The sequence below is a fragment of the Opisthocomus hoazin genome, chromosome 4, assembly GCF_030867145.1.
Source record: "Opisthocomus hoazin isolate bOpiHoa1 chromosome 4, bOpiHoa1.hap1, whole genome shotgun sequence".
Taxonomy (NCBI): Eukaryota; Metazoa; Chordata; class Aves; order Opisthocomiformes; family Opisthocomidae; genus Opisthocomus; species Opisthocomus hoazin.
Genome location: NC_134417.1, coordinates 78,959,251 through 78,983,269, shown reverse-complemented (window position 1 = coordinate 78,983,269; position 24,019 = coordinate 78,959,251). Strand labels below are relative to the sequence as shown.

The 24,019-nt window shown below is 39.9% G+C and overlaps 1 protein-coding gene across 11 annotated transcripts in view; it reads left to right on the top strand.

The window, feature by feature from the left end:
- PARD3 (par-3 family cell polarity regulator) overlaps nt 1-24,019 on the top strand; it is a 471,104-nt gene that overhangs the window by 343,832 nt on the left and 103,253 nt on the right. For 8 of the 11 annotated variants that reach the window (XM_075419690.1, XM_075419689.1, XM_075419687.1 and 5 more), the window contains one exon: nt 7,720-7,830. The exons of the other annotated variants lie outside the window; for them this stretch is intronic. In XM_075419690.1, the coding sequence (XP_075275805.1) occupies nt 7,720-7,830 (111 nt within the window). The remainder of the gene's footprint in view (nt 1-7,719; nt 7,831-24,019) is intronic. 11 annotated transcript variants of the gene reach the window in all.

Genomic DNA, 24,019 nt, shown 5'->3' with positions numbered 1-24,019 from the left:
TTTCCAGGAAGTTCTGGGAATCACTGGTGATGTTGCTCATGAAGTGTTGTGATTTATGTGCTGTCCTGGCTGTTGTTTTTGAGTAGCCTTACTTTGGTGAGATGTACTAGAATCCCCACCTGAATGGTGCTGAAAAAAATGGTTTTAAATGTTTGGAAAGTGAGTTAGACGCTGTTGGGAGAAAATGTGTGAATATAACATAGAAGACCTTCACGTGCTTTACAGTACTCGTGCACGGGGTGGCAACTTCAGAGGGGGCTGATAATTTGAAGTGATAACCACTTTGGTTCTGCTTTAAATTTTTGTGTTCATGGCTGAGCATGTGAGTTTCTTCATTTCTTGAAAGCAAACTTCATTGCTGTAAAGAGGTACAAGTGTACCTCTCCAGAGACATTCTCCATTTTCATGAGTTACCTATGTCCTTTTGTAATGTGCTTTTCTTGGTTTGAGACAGCAGAGTTCTCCAGCAACCCCTGGCAGAGGTCTTCTGCTGAATGCTGCACCAGGAAGATGGTTCCTTTATCAGTTTTAACATAGGCAAGGAAACCTATGGAAAATGAAAAGTTATAAACGTTCCTTTTAACTAACTTTTAACCCATAAGCTCCTACATCAAGGTGCCTTGCTGCCTGTACATCGGTGCTTCTGTATCATCTCAGGACAGTGCTGCTGCTGAGTCACTCCAGCAGTCATTCCGCTCCTTCCTAACGAGCAGAATTTGATCTGCTAATTTGATTAGATGTGATAACTGGCTATATCTAGAAATCCGTTGCAAATATGTTAATGTTTGCACTTACAAGCATATTTTTAAAAATAGCACTTGCACAATTTTGCTTTGAAAGGAATGCTTGTAAACCCTGAAGTCATAACTAATCAGGGTGATTTTTGTTTGTGCACTATGTTGAATCCTTGTTTATGCTCATTAGATTTTTTTTTTAGCAACAGAATGTTTTTGTGTGTCACAATATTCTTTCGCAATATAAATCTTACGTTTTTGCTGATACAGCAGGGTGAAAAAGATTACAGAAATCATTGCAAAATCCTTTGAGTAGTGTTAGGTTGTGTGTGCATGTGAATACTGTTTGATACTATGAGGAAAAGAGAATGCCTTGAAGACAGAAAGCACTGATAGAATAGCTCAAGACACTTACCATTTGTTAATTTTTAATGATGGTCTTTTTTCTATTAAGGAACATAATGCTACTGCACTTCTGTCTCAATCAATTTTTGTGTTTTTTCATTAATCAACTAATGCATGTTTCTTCTATAGCTCTTTATTCTAATGAAATATGTGGATGATTTGGCAGACGACAATGATCTCATCAGTAACGCATCAGAGTAAAATCCAATTAGGAGATTGTATGTATATTATTTTTTTATATCAAGGGTGCTGATATATATTCCTTTAAACTGAAGCTATTTTTGAGAAAAGTTATAAATGTAGAGTTTCTTTTGTTATGATTCATACATCCTCCTTTCTTCATTTGTTCTGTCTATATGTTTATGCAAGATCATTTACATGTTCGTTTTGTCTACATGTGTATTTTATATACATTTCACATTTTATATATATGGCATGTTGTAGCTTGAGCTTGTTCTTTAAATGTTCTGCCACACTGTCTTCTCTGTTGAGTCTCATACTGTTTAGTGGCTCTGATGCGTTGGCCCAAAGCCACTGAAGACACTTGCTACTCAGTGCCTCTCTGTTGCGGGCAATAGGCTCCGGCTTAGGCCACCTCCTGGCTGGTGACCGTCATTCAAGCAAGTAAGCTTAGAAGTAAGCCAGCTAGGGACTGACAGAGAGGTTTGGGTATGTGTTTTAGTTTGATTAGATTATCCAGAGTTCATGGGATTTCCTATTTGAGGGTCAAGCTTTGGGCATATAGCTCTGTGTTCTCATCTTTTTATTAATAATAATGTGACAAACTAGTATCTCAGGGTCTGAGGATGGTCCTTTCCTCTGATGTGACTTGGCTGTTATATTCTGGAGATCATACTTTTAAAAAATGGTCCTCTTACATTTTTCAATTTCTTCACTTACTGTGGTTGCTATTGTTGGCTTAATTTGAGGATTAAGTCTGTGGATCTGTGAATATGACTTTGAGCATTTACACTTATCTTGAAACTTTCTCTAACCCTTAATGTAAAAGAAGAATTAAGAAGCTATAAATTAAGCAGAACCCTGGAGTATCTTGGCAATTAGAGTGAACAAGATTTCAGCTGCTCTCTTTCATCAATTTCTCACACTCTTGGATAGACAGGGTATTTTAAATTTACAATCTGTATTTCATTTAGTCATAGAAGTTTTTCTTGAATCTTTTGCTTATGCCGTTACAAAATAAAATTAAACTTCTGTTTAGCTATACCTTTTATAACAGGGTTTAGATGAGAGAGCTGCTCAATAAACTAGCTGTTACGTGAGGTAGTGTTCCTGTATTTATAGACGTTGTTACTATTGTAAAGAGATTATTCTGTAACCGTGCAGTATGTATCCGCAAAGAAGTATTAAGCTATGTCTATGGAAGAATACTTCTATGAACAGAAATGTAATTTTTTTTATTATTTGAGGTTTGGAGGAAAATGTGCACTTTCCGTTTGCTCTTAATTTTCCACCATAAGTAATAATATTCTGTGCTCTGCTTCTAAGAATTCAGACTGGTCAAAGTGGTGGCCACAGGTCAGTGTTGTGCTGCTATGGCTGCAGGTGCTCCACAGCATTTGGTGTAGCTCAAGCCTTAGCGTCAGAACTTCTTTCGTCATGAATATGTTAACTTTGTGAGGCAGTAGTTGTACGCAATTCAACTGCACATCATGTGGTAGCTTGTGTCTGTGCGTTGGCATCTTGTGCGCTGATTTAGGTAGGGCTTTTATAGCTCACAGTCAAATTGTTGGCACTGAACTTAGCAAATGACAGGAACTTGGAATTAGATTCCCAGGACTGTCTGAACATCGGTGTCACAGATGCTCCTTTTCTGCACCGTTTTGTTTTTTAATTCCAACAGTTTATTCTTACCTTTGTTTTTAAATGCTGTCCTCCTTTTCACTAATGCAAGGAGCATTGCTGTGCACAGATCCTGAGTGGTAGAGTTCTCATGTCTGCTTCAGAAGGAAAATTGTCATTTCATTTGCATTTGTAAGAACTGCCCAGCAGCCAGCCTCACAGTGACACAAATGAGACCAGCACAGGTTCAGACAAGTGCCAGAGAATCTCCAGGTGCTTCAGGCGCTCGCTAACCAGCTGCGTGCAGCGGAGAGCAGCTCTCGTGTCTGTGAAGCGAGCAGCGAGGGCTGGGATCAAATCGCTTGGCAGCATCCTCAAGGCCGTGTCCTTGCAGAAGTCTGGAGTCTCTCTGACACAGGACAAACGGATGGTGATTGCTGTTTTACAAGGGAGATATCGTTAACAATTGCACTTGGGCAGTTTCCAGCCTGAGGTTGTTATCAGTAAGTGAGCAGTCGCTGCAGCGGGGGCAGTTATTACGGGGGTGTGCCAGGACATGCAGTATGTGCATTATGGAAGAAGCAGTGTTGGAAGCAGTAAGGTTCCAAAGTTGCCACGGGTCATGTGTGGGACATCCATCCTAATTCCATCTTCTGTTCCTTCTGAGTAGCCGAGCTGTAAAGAAGTAAGCTTCGCAATGGTGCAGGTACTGGTGGGATGCGGGGAAGGTGGCGCACACATGAATGTTCATGGGGCAAGGCAGGGACTGTACCACTTGCACATTTAAGATGGTGAAACTTTTACAGAGGTAAACCAGATCTTTTCACTAGGCCGATGCATTCAAATTGGGTTGTTTTAAATATGAGGAGTAGTTCTGGGGACCAGACCCATGCTTTGCTGCTTGTGACTCACACAGCTGCACAAGGGCCACTGGAGAGCAGCCGGGAAGGGCTTTACCACTGCCCAGACAGTGCCGGGTGGCTGTGGGATGTGCGGTTGGTGGTTTGAAAGGACATTGCATAGACTGCTTGAATTTCAGTGGTCTCAATTCTCTTATTTTTATTTCTAGGTGTCCTGTTTTATTTAATGTCCATGAATCAGAGTAGGAAACATGTACCTGAGGAAATTAGAAGTATTGGTGATTTTTAATAGCTTGACACCAGTGTAGTCACCACAGCGCGGCTGAGGGAGTGTTAAGAGCTTGCTTTAATGGTGTGCCTTAGTACTGTGAGATGTTGCTCTTCTGTAGTTAAAGTTGGCTTGAATAGGAATGTTAAATAATTTATAAATGTATGTTATAAATTTGGTGGAGAGGGTGCTGATTTGGACTATGGGTTTCATTATGACTATAAATCTTACTTCATGGAGCAAACAATTTTAATGGAAATAAATAGCAAACACACTTGTTGTCAGCAAGAATAATCTTGCGAAAACCTTTGAATGAGGTTTGGAGTGGGGAGTGTTGACTGCTCCTACAGAAATAAAAAGGAGGGGCAGGGGGAGTACATATGTGTCCCCCTCGCAGTTCTTTTAAACATTTTTCCCAAGCTCTTGGTGGAGCCTGAAAAATGTGTTTCCTTTGTTTGTGTGTTATATCTACTATGGTAAGCTGAAGCTTAACAGAGATGCAGTTAGACGTGCGACCTCGGGGGAAAAGAGAAACCTTGAACTTGTAAATATTTTTGCACAGGGGTCTTGCTAAAAGTATGCAGACTTGTTCAGATCCAGACCCATTTAGGGCAGTGTGTTTCCAAACCGCACTGCAGCTTCATGACTTATGAGCATCATGTAGACATGATCTGTGCAGGTGATGGTGTTAAAAACACGAAGCCACCATCAGGGATGAGGAAGGATGGCGTTGATTATTCCAGGTTCAAGTGTAGGGACAGTGCAGTTAGTGTTGCTGAACTTGTTACAGGCAGTGGTGATTATGGCAGATATATCACTTCTGCGGGTGACAAAGTCCAGAGAAGGCAACTTTGCAAGACCACCATGGTTCATACTCTGCCAGGCTGCCCACTGCTGGGGTGACCAGAGAGCTGTCAAAGCTGGCCACTGGAAAGTCTCCAGTCAGAGTGGGAACAGTATGGCCACACTTAGAAATGCCTGGGAAAGGACCAGATTTGTCTTCTGGAGACTTTATCAGAATGGTCCCCAAGGGCAGAAGGAATGTTCGTTCCCAGACAATCGGAAGAAAGCCCTGAAAGAGGATAAGGGTTGTTGCTGCAGCTTGCTCATAAGTCCAAGCAAACTGAACCCTCCTGCTGCTCCGAGCGCTGCCCATGTGGTAAACGCACCTCTGCCTCCGTTGAAATGCAGCACAAGTGTGGTGTGTTCTGGACTTGGGCGGTCGGATTTGGAAACTCAAGTCATCGATTTTTTCTAGATTTGCTTTATGTGTTAGTGTTAGAAAGTCTCCCCACAATCATGCAGCCTGACCAGACATTTACTAGATTGCTTACAAGGATTATTAGAAATTTCCTGTGTACTTTATTTTTTTTAATAAGGTATTGATTTCGGTATATTTCTGTTTATACTTGCAATGAATTGATTTATGGTGGTAGAAATTCTGTTTTGCTGCCAAAACCTAATGCATACTAACTAATTCAGTTTTATCTATTTTTTTCTTTTTTTTTTTTTTTTTATTAACCAATAGTTCATTTTCAAAAACAAACTAGCTACTCTAGAATTTGGTTCCTTTGCTTGCCTGACCTTTTGAATGGGTCAAGGAAGGACAGGAGACAGAAGCAAGCGTGGGCATCCCAGAGATGCTGTGCTACAGTACCACATATGTTGCGTTTCTCCTTGCAGGTCTGTGTGTTCCGTCAGTCAGACCCCTGCCACCCCCGGCACTCTCTGTGTATCAGGGTAAAATGGCTCAGTTCCACTGTTTCTCTGCCAAAACTCCTCTCTCGGCTAGAGGATTTAGGGCTATTTAAAATTAACCATTCTCTTTTGTCTGGTGTATGACATGCAGAACTTGATTTGAATCTCTTGTGTCAGATATGTAAATGTTTTGTACAATGGTTTTGACTACTTTCTGATAAACAGGTGGATGTTTTAAACGATCCATGCTGGTGTTTCTAGTCACTGAATTTAAGTATGTCAGTTTTACAGATAACATTATAAAATCAGAGACTTTAACTTTGTGTCCTATTCTGTGTTTCTTAACCCTATCATGTCCTCTGCCTTTCCCTTTTCAGGTGATTGTTAATGAACAGTTTTAGTTTTCAGATGCCTGAATTACTTTGGAAATGAGCAATCTGGGAACTGTGGAGAACAGCCACACACTTTAAAGTTTGTGTACATGCTCCTACGCTGTGTTTTTGTGGTGTTGTGTTTTAAAACAGCTGCCCTAAGAGCCATAAACATGGTTACGCAGTATAATAATAACTCTTGACTGTGGCCAGAAATTAATCATTTGGCAAGGTCACTGTGTGGTGCGTCTTCAACCCACAGTGGCTTTGTATTAGAATCAACAGGAACAAAAGGGGAAATATTATAAATGCCTGGTGGACTCTAAATAGTTTAAACAGTTTACGTTCATGGGTCAGAAGAAAGTTATAAGAACTCTGTTTTATTTCACTGTTTGTGAGCGTTCAGGGTGTCCTGTCCACACCATTGCTGGACTTGGCACATTTCAGTGCTTTTATCTCACTTTTGATGTGAACCTGAGTGTGGAGTGCTGTAAGTGTTGGTCTGCTCTCAGCTGAGCGTTTGATTAAAAAAAAGCGAAATTCTTGCTGCCTTTGGTATGATAAATGATCCCACATTTAATAGGTATGTATTAGAATAAGATACCGTCTAACAGATATGTGTTATCCCTTCTGACTTCAATAGAAAATTGTCATCTAAACTTCCGATGTATTTGAGGGTTGTATTTAAGTGCTTGTTTGGTTCACCCTATACAGAAGTCGTTCCTTTCAGACTATGTCTGAAACACATGCAATTTTGTCCTCATAATAACTGACTATCTCAAATGCCAAACTGTGCTCTGCTTGAAAGTTTAAAAGAAAACAGTGGAATGTGCAAGTATAGAAGAAACCTAAAATACTTGAAATGTAGCCGGTAGAGGGGAAGGGGAGACAAGAGGGCAAACACTGGCTTGGCATCATCCCGCTCTGTCTGGCACAGCCCAGCCAGCTCCACCCGTCCACTCACCCTGCTTGCACTGGAGCACCCTTGGGGTAAACGAGTCACGAGTAATGAAATTTAAAAAAAAAACTTTGTGCTGAAAAACAGTAAATTTCTATTTTTGGATGGCGTCCACTGTGTGGTGAAACTGCTGTTGTGGGATGCGTGCGGAGGGTGGTACTGCGCTCCGGGCAGTTGTCAGACATACAGTGCTGTGTCTCTTGCAGTTCATACATGAAAGCCTTCGCTTAATGTAAACTGGAGTCGCGTTCTTTGGCAGTGATAGCGTTGGGTAATTTCTAAAACATTGTTTGACTGTGTATTTAAGAATAGTGACCCCAAAATCCTGGCAGAAAAAAGGAATGTGGTCCTTTGTGGTTTTTTTTGTTTTGTTTTATTCTGTTCTTTAGTGAGGAATTCTATAAACTTTTAAGAGGAATGAAATTTAAAAAAAAAAAAAAAAAGACCTACACAAAAAATGCAAAAGCAGCCTGAAAATATTATAAATTTTGATTCTGAGGTCTTTGCACTTTCCCTTCCTGGTTGCCAAGCAGCCCTTCTTGGAGCACTCACTTTGTCATAGGAAAAGGAAAATACAGTTTTGTTCAATTCACAAGTTAGATTCTTTTTTGTGTGTTATTAACAGGTTTGGCAAACATCGCAAAGATGACAAGAGTGAGAAAACTGGTAAAATAAAAGTGCAGGAAGCTCTTACTTCAGAAGAGGAGAGAATACGAATGAAGCAAGAACAGGAGAGGTAGACTTCAGTATTTGCTTAAACCTTGATAGAGGGAGTTTGTTTTTGAAATTAAATAATTGAAGTTCAGTTTTAACTGATGAAATTTCCCAAATGTTGATATGTTTATACAATTTAAATAACAAGACAAAGCTGGATTTATTTTGGACATTAGTATCAACAGCTTCTTTGGCTGCATTAAGCATCTTTTATAGACCCAGAGCTGCTTTCCTTGTTGAGGAGACTAAAGTAATAAAATGAAATGTTTTCTCTATATATTCTTTAACTGATTTTATTGACATTTTCAGAAAACAGATATTTATATAGAATGAAGTATGTTTTGTATTTTTCTTCAAAGTCTTGCTTATCTATTTTTTTCATTGATATCTTTAGAAAAAAACTTTAAAATTATACTTACCAGTATATTTGTCACTGGAGTTCAGTCTATTTATGTGTCATGCAGTCTGTTTATGGAATGATATGTATATTAAACTGCTAATTGTAAAAATGAGTGGTGAGTACCTCTATTTTTCCTTGTCAGCTTCCCTTAACATTAAAAACCTATATAATATATTTGTCATATGCTCTTCTCAATATTTTCAACCTACTTTTCGTCCTGTCTCTTGTAGCCCTAGATATTTGGGGCCTAGACTGGTATCTCTTACATCAATTTAGTCAAAATCTTGGAAAGCTTAGGTCGTAAATTAATTAGTGTTCAGGGATGTGCGTGGAGAGAAGGCCTCTTTGCGTAGACATCTCTTCAGCAAGGAGACTAAAGGGTTACAGAGTTTGAATGCTGAGTTGTAAATAGATTCAGATACATTTAGCAGTGAAAGTGAACTATGAATTTGAATGATTTATCTACAAATTATGCTATAGCTCAACCATAACTTGAGGGTGGATGCAGGAACTACAGAGGGAAATTTTGTTGTCCGTGTATAGGAGGTATGACTAGTTAGTCCTAATGATCCCTTTAGCCATCATCTCTGTGCACCTTGGTCTTCTGCCGGTAAGAACAGAAGTTTATAAATGGTGGCTTCATCACTCTAACAGCTCTCTGGTATAGCAGAGCCACAGTAATGCTTGTGTAGTCTCCTCAATTAAACCTAGAATGGTTTGCTTTCAGTTCTTTTAGGGTTGAGTGATTTATACTATAGTTAAGTCTGGCTAGGCATATACATTTATTAGATAATGAAGATCAGCAGTAACTTGTTAAACTGCAGAAACTTTATCATTTGTGATCATCTGTTTGGATTACATTACATGATTTTTTTTACCCTTTAACAGATATTACTAGCATAAATTGAGGTAAAAATTTATTCATGTCTTTCTCTGTCCATTCTGACAGTAGAAAGTAGCTGGATCACAGTGCTTGGTTGTTTTTTACTTGTCTGATAGTTTTTTATTTTCTCTTTTTTAACAAAAGTGAAGCAGGGTCATTAAATTTGTTCCTGTTTTTAAGAGTAATGTGCTTTCACATTAAATGGCAAAGGCGAATACTGGAGCTGAAGGGAATAAGTGACTTTGCATACGAGGGTGTTTGTGCAGTCAGCTTCCCTGTACGCGTGGGCAGACCAGCCACTTTGTGGATAAACTCGTGCCAGGGATGCAGAGCCATGGAAAGCTGCCTCCGTCGCTCCAGGCAGCTCAGGGCAGGGGCAAGGTTAGCCACACATGCACAGCACTGATCCCTGGCTTAATACGCTCTGCTGAGCCCAAGCTTGCCCAGCACGGGGGGTTTCTGAGTGACCTTAAGTCCCCAGAAAATCAGCCATATACATTTATTCAAAGAAGAAAGAGTTGAGGTTTCAGTTAGTAACGTTTTCTCTCTCTTCGTTCTCTTTCTCTGTCTCTCTGTGTCTCTGTGTCTCTCTCAGTAAGAATGGTGAGAGTATAGACTGTCCATGTGGTGATGTGAGAGAGGTTGCAATAGTCACGCTGGGTACCAAGGTAGAATTATGAAATTATTTGTATAGCCCCTGATGCATGGAGCAAATTCCTAATCCCTGTCCATCAAGTTGTGCTAACCAATTTGAATCTTTCCTGGAATCTCACTCCTTGTGTGTCGTAAAAACAATTTTGTGTGTTCACTGAAACTGCAGAAAATGCATGTGCCAGAACTTCGTAACAGCTTGATGTTATCGTAACACGGGTCATCCTCCTCCTCCCGTTACTCTCTTTCCCTGACTGTGTATTTGCTTTCTTTTGTGTTATGACTATAAGAGAATGCAAGTTCTTTGGGGTAGTGGCATGTATGACTAATAAAAGACAATAAAATAGCAACCAAATGTGTGAGGTGCTTCCTTATGTTTCTGAAAAATTCAGATGTTGATTTGGTCCATAGAGACTAAATATTGTTGCAGTTAGATTGCGGAGAGTTTCCTTTTGATCCTGTAAAATAATGATGTTAGATACATGCTGTTAATGAAGAGTACTCTTGCAGATTAACTGAACAATCCCTCAAAATGCTTACTAGGAGACAGTAAAATATTACTGTCAGTGTTGCTTCAGAATGGCTGCTATTTTAACTTTGTTTTCTGTGTTTTTTTGCCTCCTCGATGTTTCTAGCAGTACAATTCACTTGCTCTATTTTACTTGGTATTTGATACTGTATACCTCTATAATGATGCAATACTTTGGGGAAATAGGTTGGATTTAATGAATTTACTATGTATGAGAGGCTAGGAGCAAAAATCCTTAGGGGGTCAGAGAACAAGTGAACGGTCCATTAAAAAAATCAATCATGCCCACAATTTCATGGAATTATTATGCTTTGACTTGGTAATTTTAATAGTATTGTGCTAACAGTAATATTTTCTTTAAAATCTTAAAAGTAGTGTTCATATAGATTATGAGACAAATAAGCAAATTAATGTTTTTCAATTTACCATGCTTAAAATGAATAAAATTGCTTTTAATAAACATGTTATTAATAATAATTTCTTATTAAGGAGAGTATCTCTTAAGCTATGTATCTCTTAAGCTGTATATGGTACATGTTTATCGACAATCTTAAAGCAGTTTTGAACACAAAATCAAATTATCTAGTTAAAAATAGAGGCAGCTTTCAATGAAATAGGATACTGGAACAATTAGGAGCATCATCTGAGGAGACCACCCACCAATCTCACCAAAAGTGCTGTAAAATGCTTGCTATCTCCAAATGTTGGATTAACAGTTCATCCAAGGCCATAGGATGTTGTCGCCGTGTTACTATTCTTTCACACTGGTTTACTCCAGAAAAAGAAGTCTGCTTGCATTATCCTTGAGTATGTGCGAAGCACTGATCTGAAAATCCAGGTGGGCTCTGGTGTGCTGTTGGAAAGCGTTCTTCTCCCCAGCAATAGCACCAATCAAAACCTTAAGGCAAAACTAAGCAGTGGGTTTTCGGAACTTAGCCTTGTGTCTCCTAAGCATGAGACTGTACTGCAGAGTCATGAGGAAGTCGACTAAGACCTGGATTCAGTTAGCTCTATTCCTATGCCAGATCACAGCTGGTTTATAACTTGGAGCCCCTCTTTGCCATGCTGTCATCTCATCCATCTACTAGTAGTTTAATGGACTACTAAAACTGGCTACCACTGAGATGCTACGTTCACTCAGACAGACTGAGAAAACAGCCCTGGGCCCTTACTGGTTTTGTTGTAGAAGGTCTATCAATTCCAAAGTCTCCTGATGTACCTGTGGTTGGCCTGTCTTACTAAGAGTACCGACTTGGATTTTAAGAGTGGAGCTGCATGCAGTGTATCTTGAGCTTTCAGAGATGCTTCAAACTACTTATAGTCTTACACAGGTATTGCTGTGTAGGATAGACTTAAAACCAGATTTTGAAACTTTTGTTAATGACCAAGAAGAATTAGTGTTACAACCCAGTCAGTTTTCATATGGATGGTCACCTTCTACTGTGCTACTGGAGCTAAGCCTTTGGAAGCCCAAGACCTTTCCGCTTAAGAAACTCTCTACATCTGGTCTTTGAGGGGCTCCCAGAATAGGGTTTTCTCAATATGTAGCCAATGTGTCCATCGGTATCCTGCAACCTGATTGCCCTGAAATGTTTTCTGACTTCTTCAAGACCTTGTAGTATAGTCTTTTCTTAGGAGATGTGAATACAGAAATACTGTTCAGAAAACCAAATGCTTTTGTCATCTGGTTTTTATTGGTGGCCCTCGCTGGAGAGAGACATACCTCCAGCAGCAGGTTCTGATACCTTCCATCTCTCCCTCTTTTACTCTTGGATTTTTCCTTGGATTTCTTTTTTGTTGTGGGGTGTATTTTTTTTTAATCCCCTGCATCTCTGTGTTCATTACAAAACATATCTTGAGGAAATCAGAAACCATTGCCTATGTTCTGCCCTTCTTCAGCTCGGGCACGTGCAGTCGTTGACGCCAGAAAGGCAAGGCCAAGTGTGCCAGCCTTATCTTCAGCCTTGGACTGACTTCCTTTAGCAACCCAAGGGCTCCCCAACACAAACAACTTTACTCTTTGTACCCAGGTAGTAGATAACAGAGGAATTAAATAAACATGTGTCTTTCAAGTTCTTAAGAAATTCAGCTGTATCTAGTGTGGTTCACTGCTAAATAATGCTTGAAAGGTGAAAGTAGCAATTCTAATGTAAACTCGTGATTCAGAATATGTGATCCCAGCTATGGGCGAATAGCGCTTATGCTTTAATCCACCTCTAGAGGCACTTCCCCCTCTTGAAAGAAGAGCCTCTGGGATGTTTTCTCTGGTTAATACGCTGACTTAAGAGCTTTACTAATGTCCTATAAATCTCTGGATTGCCCATAGAAGTGTTTTAATCTTAGTATTGTATTCTTCCTCAACTTCCACTGAAATGGATGCAAAATCAGGTGCTTAAGCACCTGTGCTGTGAGGACCAGTCTTGAAGAGATAAGGAGAAACCTCTTGGAAGAGCGTTAGAGTGGTGCTGGTGGGAGCGCTGTGACATTCCTGTCTCCAGGAATTCTGGGAGGGTGATGGAGCCGTCAGGTGGGGGCTTTTGGAGCCAGGGGCTTCCTCTGCTCTGAAAAGGCAACCGTACAACTCTAGTCTCTGCTGTCTTGTTGGAAGAAGGCTAACGCACAGCAAAGCCATACCGCACTTTGTGTGCGCATACGTAGAGTTATCATCTGGCAAAGACACCTGCTGCTTCGCTCGTTTGCCCCCTTTCTGTTCTGGAAAACATAACCTCTTGTTCCTCTAGGCTGCAAAGGGAGTTAAATGTACACAATTCTGCTGTTAGTGTTGCCCGTGCCTGTGGACGCGTCGCCTGAGCCGGCCTCGGCGGGGCCGCGGGACCGGGAGAGGGAGCTCCGGCCATGGATGCCCCGGGAGCCTCGCCGGGGCCTGGTGCAGCACAGCCGGCCTCGATGCCGTGCTGTCAGCGGGGTGAAAGCCTGGCTGGGATGGCGTTAGGGAGAGGCCTGGAGTGGCCGGGGGCAGGAAGCGATGCTGGTGCAGCTGCTGGAGTGGGGGACGTGACCGGGGATCTGGGTCCTGCAGAGATGCTGTCGGTGGGAGGCGGGTCGGGCAGCTGGCTCCGTATCGGCAGATTTGCCTTCACTTCTGGAAATCCATCAATAGGCTGCCAGCGTTTTTGGTGCGAAAGTAAACAAGACTAAAATTTCAGTGTGTGGTGTTCACATAACTATTTTTCCTAAATCTAGAGTGAAACACTCTGTCTGTTCATTAATAGTTGAAATAACTTTGGTATTTTTTGCTGAAGGATTCGGTCATGCCATAAAATCCTTCCTCTATTACATGTTTCCTAAGGGTATAAGGGTCTTTATCTCCAGCATATAATAAACTTCTCTTCATCTTTCTCTAGTGCCATTAAAGCCACAAGCCCTTTGTTGTAAAAGTATACTAATGAATAGAAATGTTACAACAAGAACAGAAGTCTTGTGTTTTCCCTTCATCATGCATCATCCATTTTAATTAGACGAAAGGGTGGTGAGTACTGTGACAAGAGTCTGGAATTAAAATCATTAATTGATGTCAAGCTGACGAGAGACTGCTAACATGAATTTACTGACAGCAGGAAAGAAATTAACCTTATTACTTTATTTAGTACATTGGGACTATTTATTATATTTTCCTATGCAAGTTCAGTGTGTTCCATTTATGATGACAGAGGAAGACAAATAATTAATAAAAACCTACATAAAGTTTTATTACCTCCTATCAATGAAGTTTACATGAAAACCACATCAGTAACTTAGAAAAAACAAACCCGCCACATCCTTCTAATCAACATAACTCATCAAAACCATTACAGCAATATTTTTGATACTTTATGTAACATGCTGTGCTCTCTAGCCAAGTAGAATTGCAAAAGTGATCTGATTTCAAACCACGCCTTAGTTTCTTAATGTCAGTGTTGCAAAAAATGAAACATATTTTCTCCATCAGTGACATTGATTGGAATAACTGTCTGTTTTGATCATCTTTGGAAGGTCATCCTAACATAGATGAGTTTTAATGTTAAGCATCTTTATTGTTTAGATGAAAGAGTACAACAGTGTCTTACAGAATGACAGCAGCATCCTATAGATAATTTGTGACCCAAAGGTCATAATAAAAGAATAGAGGGGAGGTCATCCTGTAGTAAAGGCCATCTGGAACTGTTAAAGTATCAGATGGAGTAAGGGGCTGAACAGCAGGACAGTCTTGGTGTCTTTCCAGATTTCCCAGAGTGACCATAATATTTTTATTGGAAAACCCCAACTTTCTCCCCCTTAAGCAAAATATTTTCATCAAGCAATTTCATCTTACTTTTAGGCAAAAAGACAACATACTCTGATAGGGAGAGGTTTTTTGTTTCTTACATAGCCTAAGTGTTATCTGCGTTGTTAAAAAAACGCAAAGGTTCAGCTTTAGTTTTGCTGCTGCTGTATTGTGATGCCACTTAACAGCTTTCACAAGAACTATTACCTCTGAATCTGTTATTACTGTGAACATTCAGAATGTGAATGTTTTCTAAAGTGACCTGTGTAAAATCTTTCCTGATAAAACTTCCACCCCCTTCCCTGTAAGAGAGGAGAAATTCCTCTGTGAATCAGAAAATCAGAGCAATGTGTTTCTCATTCTCACTTATTTTGAGACGGAGTCTGCTTGTCAAGGGGTATTCCAGTTTCACTGAGATTTGTAGCATTGTTTTTGGCAGTGGTTTTTCACATAACAGATGAGGGTGCAGGACATGAAAACAAATCAATAGCAGTGATTTTTGTAAGAGAACACAGAAGTGAAGCATGAGAATATTGAGCTTTGGAAAAACATTTCAGACCAGTTCCACTTCATAAAAATACTGACTTAGGGAGATATGTAAATAGAAGCTTTCGTTGAGGAATAGTTGCTGAGGTAGTTTTTCAAACAAGGCACCTCACGTTCTCTAGCTACGTAGTGTAAGTATAGAGATTTTAAGACATTGTGCTGAAAGTGTATTTTCTCTATTATTCCTCTACAGTGATGCAATTTTCTGAGTTACAAATTTGCTTAAGGTGTCTTGCAGATCATATAAGTTCAGCACTCTGTAAAAAATTCCAGTTCTAAGTAACAGCACTAATATGTTATGTTTCACCTCGGAATGCCACAAACTTTAGGATAAGGCAGCAGCACGTCCTCTGATCTACCATAAACTATGATGTTACAGGTAGAGTTGCTGTAGCAAATACTCATTTCAGAATTAAAAAAGCTGTACCATAATTACTAACTTACTGAACTTATTGTTGTTGAGTGGAGCAGAACTGAGAGCCCATCAGATTTTCCTGACTGCACTACAGGAGTCTCACAGTAAGATAAAGCACTAAAACCACTATTTTCTTCTAATTCTTGGATACAGCGGCAAGTATTTGACTAACCAGAAAGACATCTAATAATACATTTACAACAGGCAGATAGGTCCCCCCCCTTCACACGGCAGCTGGAACTGTTATTTTGTAACCAGTTACTGGAACAAGCCTTTTAATGGGTTATAAGAAACCTGGCTCTGACTGTACTGTAGGTTTATGCCCTCACTCAGTACTGTGACCCAGCAAGGTTTTAGAATTGAACCCTGAGAGGTGTTGCGGGTGCTAATTCGTTGGTCCTGTGCAAAGATATTGACTTACCAGCTATATTCTCTATTGGTGGGTTTTTTTTTGCTTTTCTTTCAACTTCAGTGTGTGATATTCACATAATCCCTTGCTTTGTTGTGGGATTTTTCATTGTAATTTTTTGTCATTTTGGACTGTTTCATTTTCCAGCTTCAGGATCAGTCTACTTTATACATAGTACTCTAGAAACACAGAATAATGGATCTGAAATAGAACTAGCAGCAAAATTTTACGCCCACTTTTGTTATTAGACTTCAGCTAGAGGAGCGTAGATGCTGGATAGTCTTAGCTCAGCCTACTGATGACAGTGTTGTAGCTGGACATCCAGTTACTGCCTGCAGTATCTGGGAATGACTGATTTGATATATGGTACCATTTGATATATGGTATGCCTGTGTCATGTTTCTTGCACATACGGGAACAGCTGCTCCTTACACATCCAACTGCAGAATTCAGAGGTCACCCACCAGTGCTGCTTTCTGGCATTGTTCTCCAGTTGGAAAACAAAAAAATTTAGGGGAAGAAATGGTCCAAGAAAGCCTGCATTAGAGAGGAAACCAGTGTTCTTAGAGTGAGGAGGGACGGAAGCAGGAGCTCTCCCAAGTTGTGTTTCAGCAACAGCTGGATCTCGTGATCTTCCTTTCTACTTCAGTCCAGCAAAATAGCTAAATAGCAGTTTAGAGCTATATTAATGTAATGATCAGGGATCTGTTGTCATAGGTGAAAATACCAGCTCTTCTGGCCAGTTTTGTAATGCAAAAGAAAAAATAAATTCCATTTTGCTTGCAGACAGCAATGATGTTCTTTGATGCAACATGGTTCCCAGCAGGAGAACTGTCCCAGTTGCCCATCTGGGTGATCTTCCACTGCTGGGGTCACTGACCCTTGGATCAGACTTCAAAATAAGGAAAGAAAATTTCAGTCCTCGTAGTGTTTGTTTTGAAGACAGGAGGACCCGTACTGCCTGTGTACCTGATACATTCAGTGCTGGTTGAAACATATCGTTAAAAAAACAAAGTAGATACACACTCCACCCCCCAATGCTGCAGACCATTAAACTGCAAAGTAGCCTGAAGGCTCCTTTGAAATGTAAGTATGGTGGTAATTTATGGATATTTTTTTTAAATCAAAATAAGCAAGGATTTTCACTGGTTTACTCCAAGATCCAAGAAAGCAGGTTTGATGTACACTGCTGCAGGGATGTGTCTTCACTTTGGAAAGACAAAGGGTGAATCAGTAAGGTCAGGGGATAAGGAAAGGTGGGAGTAAAATACATGAGAGGTTCTACCAGGCTAGAAGAAATTATTCTAATGTCTCCTTTAGTTTCTTCAGTGTCACTCAGTTTCAAATTGGTGTTTGCACTTCACCTGCTTATATGCATAATGTTTACTTTCTCACCTACATTTTTTCATTTCTTTACATCTTCATTTGTATTTTGCTGCCTTCTTTAATAGCCTTCTTTATAAAGTCCTTATGAAAATGAGCATGTTGTTCTCTTCTTAATGTATTAGGGCACTTATAGTAATCACCTTATCACCTTGATCCCCCCACCCTCTTTTTCTTTCAACTACAAGCCCTCCTGGGTTGTAGCTCATTAAAGGTTTTGGAAATTCTCATGCATCTCTTCTGCATGTGGGATTTGAGGAGGGGGGAACTGCAGAGAGACAGTAAGTACTATCATATAGTCTAATTGGCAGACAGGCTGTGATTGTTGAAGGAGAAAGAAAATTAAGCCTGTCTGATTGTGTAGATGCATTTCTTTAATTCTGAGGTGGTGGATAGCTGTTTTTTTTTCTTTTTTGTATGTAGTCCCTGTTATCTTTCTCTGTTGTTGTATATCCAACACGTAGGAAATATATGTGTGTATAATTTCTATGTAGGTGCAGAATTATAGATCTGGAAGAGAGATCAGATCACTTTTCCAATCTTAGAGGTCTTTTCCAACCGATGATTCTATGATTCCAAAGTAGCGTCTCCTGTGTACGCCATTCCTGTAAGATGTTTGTTTCATCCTGGATTTTTTCAGTTTAGAATGACATAGAGTCTACAACTTCCCCTGGCAATCTTTTCCACTACATTTTCATTAGAAATTTCCCTTGCCCAGAGTATGTAGTCTCAATTATTCTTGCTGCAGTTTCAATACCTAGTATTTGCGTTAGAGATGGACAACATTTTTCTCTTCCTCCTTATTTATCTGGAGACTGCTATTATGTCCCCACTCTGTCTTTTTCTTTTTCCAAGCAGCTTGACATTGCTGACTTGCGAGTATCTGTCATCCAGTAGAATTTCCAGATCCTTTCCTGATCCTTTCCTGAAAAAGCAACTCACAGATTTTTCCGCTACTTTTAATTGATATGCTTAATTATTCCAACTATGTAAATTACCTTCCAGTTGCTGTCATTGAAGTTAATTCTGTTTTTGAAGTCTACTCTATTTTTCAAGAATATTTGAAATATTAATCCTTTCCTCCAGTGTTCCTTCTTTTGAGTTTTCTGCAGCTTCAATAGCATCCTAGTTAATAATGAAAAATCTGAGTAAATTCGGAGAGAAACCTATGTAGAAAACGTCTGGATCCATCCATCTAGGGTGACTGTGAATTGGTGAGAGCTACTCTCTAGATACTGTGTAGCAACTGCCTGGTTCAACCTATTGCATCCCTCCCGTAGCTGTTTTTCTTAGCCTGGGATGTACTGTTTGTCCTCTGTTCACAAGGCTGTTGACTGGGTTGTCAAAGGAAATCCAACTGACTCGATCACATCTGTTGTTTATAAATCTATGATGGCTACTGCTCATCCCATTACCTTCTCTGTGCTTACCAACAATTTGTTTCAAAGGAGGTTGAAGTTAAACCAATGAGTCTATAATTGTCCTCCTCCAAGGCGTGTTTGACTTTTTCTAGTTTTTCAGTACTTCAGCAGTCCTCAGCAGGTGCTCCTGATACCCAAAAAAGGTCTGACACTGCCTCAGACAACTCTGTGTGTGGGATGAAGTTCAACTAGCTTAACTAGTTTAACCAGTTTCTAGCTACTTCTTTTGCTGCTAGATTGGGGATCTTTCTGTTATTGGTGGCAGTGTCAATTGTGCGGGCCACCTGCTTGCAATCAACCATTTTAGTGAAGACAGATGCAAAGAAAAAAACCCATTAAGCCTTAGGTCTCCTCAGCATCATCTGTCAATATTGTTCCCTCACTACTGAGCAGGGGATCAACCTTTTCTGTGCTCTTCCCTTTACTGCTAATGCAATTACACAATGATTTATTGTTATCTTCAAAGCTCCCTGCTACTTTTAGTCCACATTGTGCCTTGGCCTTTCTGATTTTGGCCCTGTACACTTGTGCTGATCTGTGGCAAACTGACCACATTTTGTATGTGTTTCTCCATGTGTTTGAGATCAGAGGACAGTCATGTTGTAGCCAGCTGACCACACTTGTGTACACAGGAGATGAGGCAGAACTGTGAATTTTTTTCTTTTATTAACTTGAAAAAGGTTGGTCTGCAGCCTTCAAATTTAAAAATCATATTTATGTAGCAATATTTTCTGACTTTTTTTCTTAAAGATGCTAAAGTTTTAAATGAAAAGGGGGGGCAAATGAGGAAGAAGAGGTGTCTTTCTTGTTTACACTGTTGCTGCCTGTGATTATCCATTGCCCACTGTGATACTTTAGAATTATTTTCCCAGGAAAGCAGATGGCTTTGCTGAGAGGTGGTTATAACTGTGATAACTGACTGGCTCTAATCATGATAAGAAAAGCTAAGTGTCATATGCCAGTTCAGAGGGAAATCACAATAATGCCTATAATCAAGGTACCCTCATTAGAAGAGTAGTTGCCAGAAAATTTCTGCTTCTATCCAGACAAAGGTCAAAGAAAAATGCAGGAGAGGACAAACTCCCATATTGTCTTGATTGCCAAAAATTAGAAAAAGGGCCATTAAAGCCCTGAAGGCAGTTGAGGAGAGGGGGAGGAGGAGCAGCAAGACCTGGCTGAGTTGCTGGCGCGCTGTGCCTGCGAGATATTTTTCACTAGCAAAGGAGGAGGGGGCAAATTTGACAAAATTTGGCTACGGGCCAACGCACCTCCTGACCTCTTTATTAGACAAAATATCTGGCAAAAATTGGGCCGAATGTGTTCAGCCCATCTGACTAACTTAAACAAGCTGACTGGCTTTATAAACGTGCCGTTGTTTTTCACTGCTTTCAATCCCTCATGCCGACGCATGCCAGTCTGATGGCAAGAAGAACTGAGAACTGGCAGTGGTGAATGGCTTGTCGTTTAGCTTCTGTCCTTACACAATGCTGTTTCTATCCTTAATAAACATTGTCAGCCATCTCGCGTATGTGGAACTGCAAGCGTTCAATACTGATTTTGTAAATGAGTGAGCCTCGGTGGAAAAGGCGAGGTTGTGGATTATCACTTGGGCACTAGCTGAATCCTGGCAGCAGCAGGAGGATTAATTGAATTGACCAAGCAATTGCACACCAGAAGCAGCAGCCAGCTTTGTTTCTGCTCTTAGGGGAGGACGTTGCTGCCATTTAAATGGCAAATGTAATGTACTAGCCATGAATATCCTTCCCATGCCGTGTTCAGCAAATAAGATAAGTAGGTGTTTTGTTGCAAGGATCTAAATCACTAATATGAAAAAATCCCGCAAAGGAGATTGAAGCTACCAAGAGTTTGGGAATGTATTTATAATTTAACTCTGAACACTACATGAAATTAGGGTCAATTTCTTTTCTTTTGCCAACTTTGCGTATTCACTTTTACTCACAACAACTCTGCCAGCACCACAGATTGGAGTTTTCTGTTACTGGAAAAAGTTAAAGTTTAGTTCAGACGGAACTGCTGTAAACCTTTGGTTCAGGGTGGGAATTGGCTCACAGACTAATACCATAGAATGCTTTGGGTTGGGAGGGACCTTTAGAGGTCATCTAGCCAAACCCCCCTGCAGTGAGCAGGAACATCTTCAACTAGATCAGCTTGCTCAGACCTGAACTTGAATGTTTCCAGGGATGGGGCCTCCACTACCTCTCTGGCAGTGGACATTCCAGTGTTTCACCATGCTCATGGTAAAAAAAATCTTCCTTATATCCAGTCTAAATCTACCTTCTGCTAGTTTAAAACCATTACTCCTTAATGTGATTAATTTGGTATCTACATTTGAGCTACATGGCTAAATGCCCTTTGTGGTCAAGGCAGGGGTACCTGGCACAGTCAGAAGAGCCCAGAGAAGGATTTGGATTCACCTGAAAATGGCCACGTTTCTGCTGTTTGGCTGAACTGCTCTCTACACCCTGTGGGCAGATGCGTGATGTGACTTAATCTTGGCCAGCTCTTCTGGGAGTCCAAAACATAGGTCGACACCTAAATTTAGGTGTTTAAAACGGTAGTTACCTTCATCTGAAAGCTGACTCTCGCTCCCAGAGTTTTGAAGGAGTGAATGAAGGAGTGGCTGCTGTTTGCTGGGGACAGCAGTGCTTAAGCTGTTCCCTTACTTTTGTGACCACCGTTTCACGTGCGTAGGAATCGCTATACAATGGGTATGTCTATCATTGCTGGATTAGCTTGCAATCAAAAGCTCTGCTAACAATTATAGGAAGTTCTGCAGCTAACAATATTGTCATTTGAAGCAGTTATCATTAGCTTTGGAATTGAATGGCACACAAATGCATGAGGATAGTTTATATTGTACTGAACATTATAATTTGAGTCTCAAAAGCGCGACAGTACGTTGTTGACATTTCCAGTATTAACACTTCAGCAAGAAGGGTTTAGAAGCTTCTTTGGATAGCTTTTGTATTTTTAAAAGTTCCGTTCCATTTAAGCACTGCAAAATTGATTAGCAGTTTTTGCAAAATTCTTTGAAGATGAGAAGAGTTATGTAAATGCTAAGGACTATTATTATTATTGGTAAACCCACACAAAATCTGCAGGAAGGCCATAAATCCTCAGAATTAGCTGATCTGAAATCTCAGATGTATGCAGTTTTATTGTGTCATGTCGCGAAACAATACAATTCAGTGCAGACAGCTTAATACACATCTCCACACTGTAAAACCAAACTGTGTTCAAACACTGCTCCAGGCACTGGACTTCAACAGCAAGAGCATTGCTGTTTAGGGTGGCAGTACAGAGCAAACTCCAGGTTCTCGTCTGTCCTGCACAGTGTGTTTACATAATTATTTTAATCTTTCCCACAATAGTCCGCACTGGCATTTCCTCTGCGTATACTGAATTCAGTATATGCTAACAAATGAGTTAGGCCATATCATGCATATACACACATGCACACAAGGAGGGGGATCAACATAAAAAATAATATCCCATTAAGTTCAGGTTCCTTCATGAAAATATATTCAGAGTTAAAAACTATTATACTTGCAAAAAGGATAGTACAATATTCAGCTGACAGCTGTTTTTCTCTTCAAGAATAAGTCTGCCGTATTTTCCCTGGTCATTTGATTCCTCCAGGTTTGGAGACAGAATGTTTAAATAGAGTATGTCCTGAAGAAGGCAAAATCAAAGCTGTATTTTAAACAATAATAAAAAAATATATTGAGTAATCAGAATGCCTATACTTTTGTCAAGTGAAAGTGATAGGACTTGCACAGTGGTTTACACTTAGAGAAAATTAATTAAGAGAAAAAATCAGAATATTTTAAGTGTCAGCATAGTCGGACATCTTATAAGTTTCACTTTAAGGTTATACTTTGTGAAATACTGCTTATTGCAAATGTTCACTTGGTACTTTGGTTATAATTAACAGGAAGATTAATAATGCGTTCAGACTCTGATTTTTAATACTACATGTGTGTATTAACACATTGTATTAGCAATTGTAGAAAATATTCTAAAAAATTTCCTGGTGGATATGAACGTAATTACTTACATAACACTTCAACAATCAGTTCTCTCCCACTTGAACAGGCACAAGTATCGCTCAGTGAGCCGTGCATGGGAAAGTCTTAATGTTCTTGCTGCAAATGGTGCTACGTCTAAACACATTGAACAGATGATAAGCAGAGACATGAGAAAAGTTGGTTAACATGAAACGGGGAACACTCGTGTGCACCTGTGGAGAGTGATGTGATATTCTTGGTCAAAAGTTAGATAAGTTCACTGGCACGTCTCATAGCAGGCAGTGTAACACTGAGGCCAGTATCACCAGTTATCATTAGGTAATTCGGTTTTGTAAGCACTTCAGATGACAATGTTTTCTTCTGACTGGATTGGTCTATGCCACATTATTGCTTGGGTTTCATACACTGAAATTTTGGTTGTCTAAAATACATGACATTTTTTTGCTCAAATTGGTGTCAACCAACGTTCCAGTATTTGATAACACATTGTGCATTGAAGTTAAAATTAAATCTGCCGATCGCTAGGAAATTTCTGATTTCCTTTGGGTTTCCAATTCAGAGGACAAATATCAACAGACAAATGCATTCCTCCGCAGGGTGATTAGTACGGGACTACAAACTGGAAGTGAAATCAACAGAGAGGAATCAACAAGGGCAGGTCATTTTCAGGCCTGTTTTTCCTTTGGCATAGATACCTTCCAAGTGATTAAGGTGGTAACATTTCTGAACTGCAGCTTTGCAGTATAGGACAATGTAAATCATACATTTTTATTTTAAAAATAGGCATGCAGAAACACCGTTTAAATTTGAAATGGATTTGGATTTAAACCTCAGTACCTCTTCACTGTAAATAAAAACCAAAAAACAATTCCCGTTTGATGTTGGTGAAGTTGTGGAGGAGCATGCTGTCAGCTGAATACTGTTAAGAGTTTTCTTTTCCATTTTCTCTGTCATAATCAAAAGCAATGAGTAAAAAAATTAATTTTGTATTTTCAAAGTGCACAATACAAAAAAATATGTTGGTTTAAGTTAAATATTCTCAGATTTCTTCTATTTGCCTTTTTTTTTTTTATGGTTGTTTTTCTTTCCACTGTGACTGAATATGAATGAGAGTTGTGATGTACAAGTCAGGAGTAGTGGCCATGAGAAGAACAACTAGGCTGAGGTACAACTCGGGACATATATGCGAATCACTGAACCATCGATGTAGATGGCAATGGCTGTTGAAGGGAGTTCAATCAGTCAGCTGTATCCAATATCC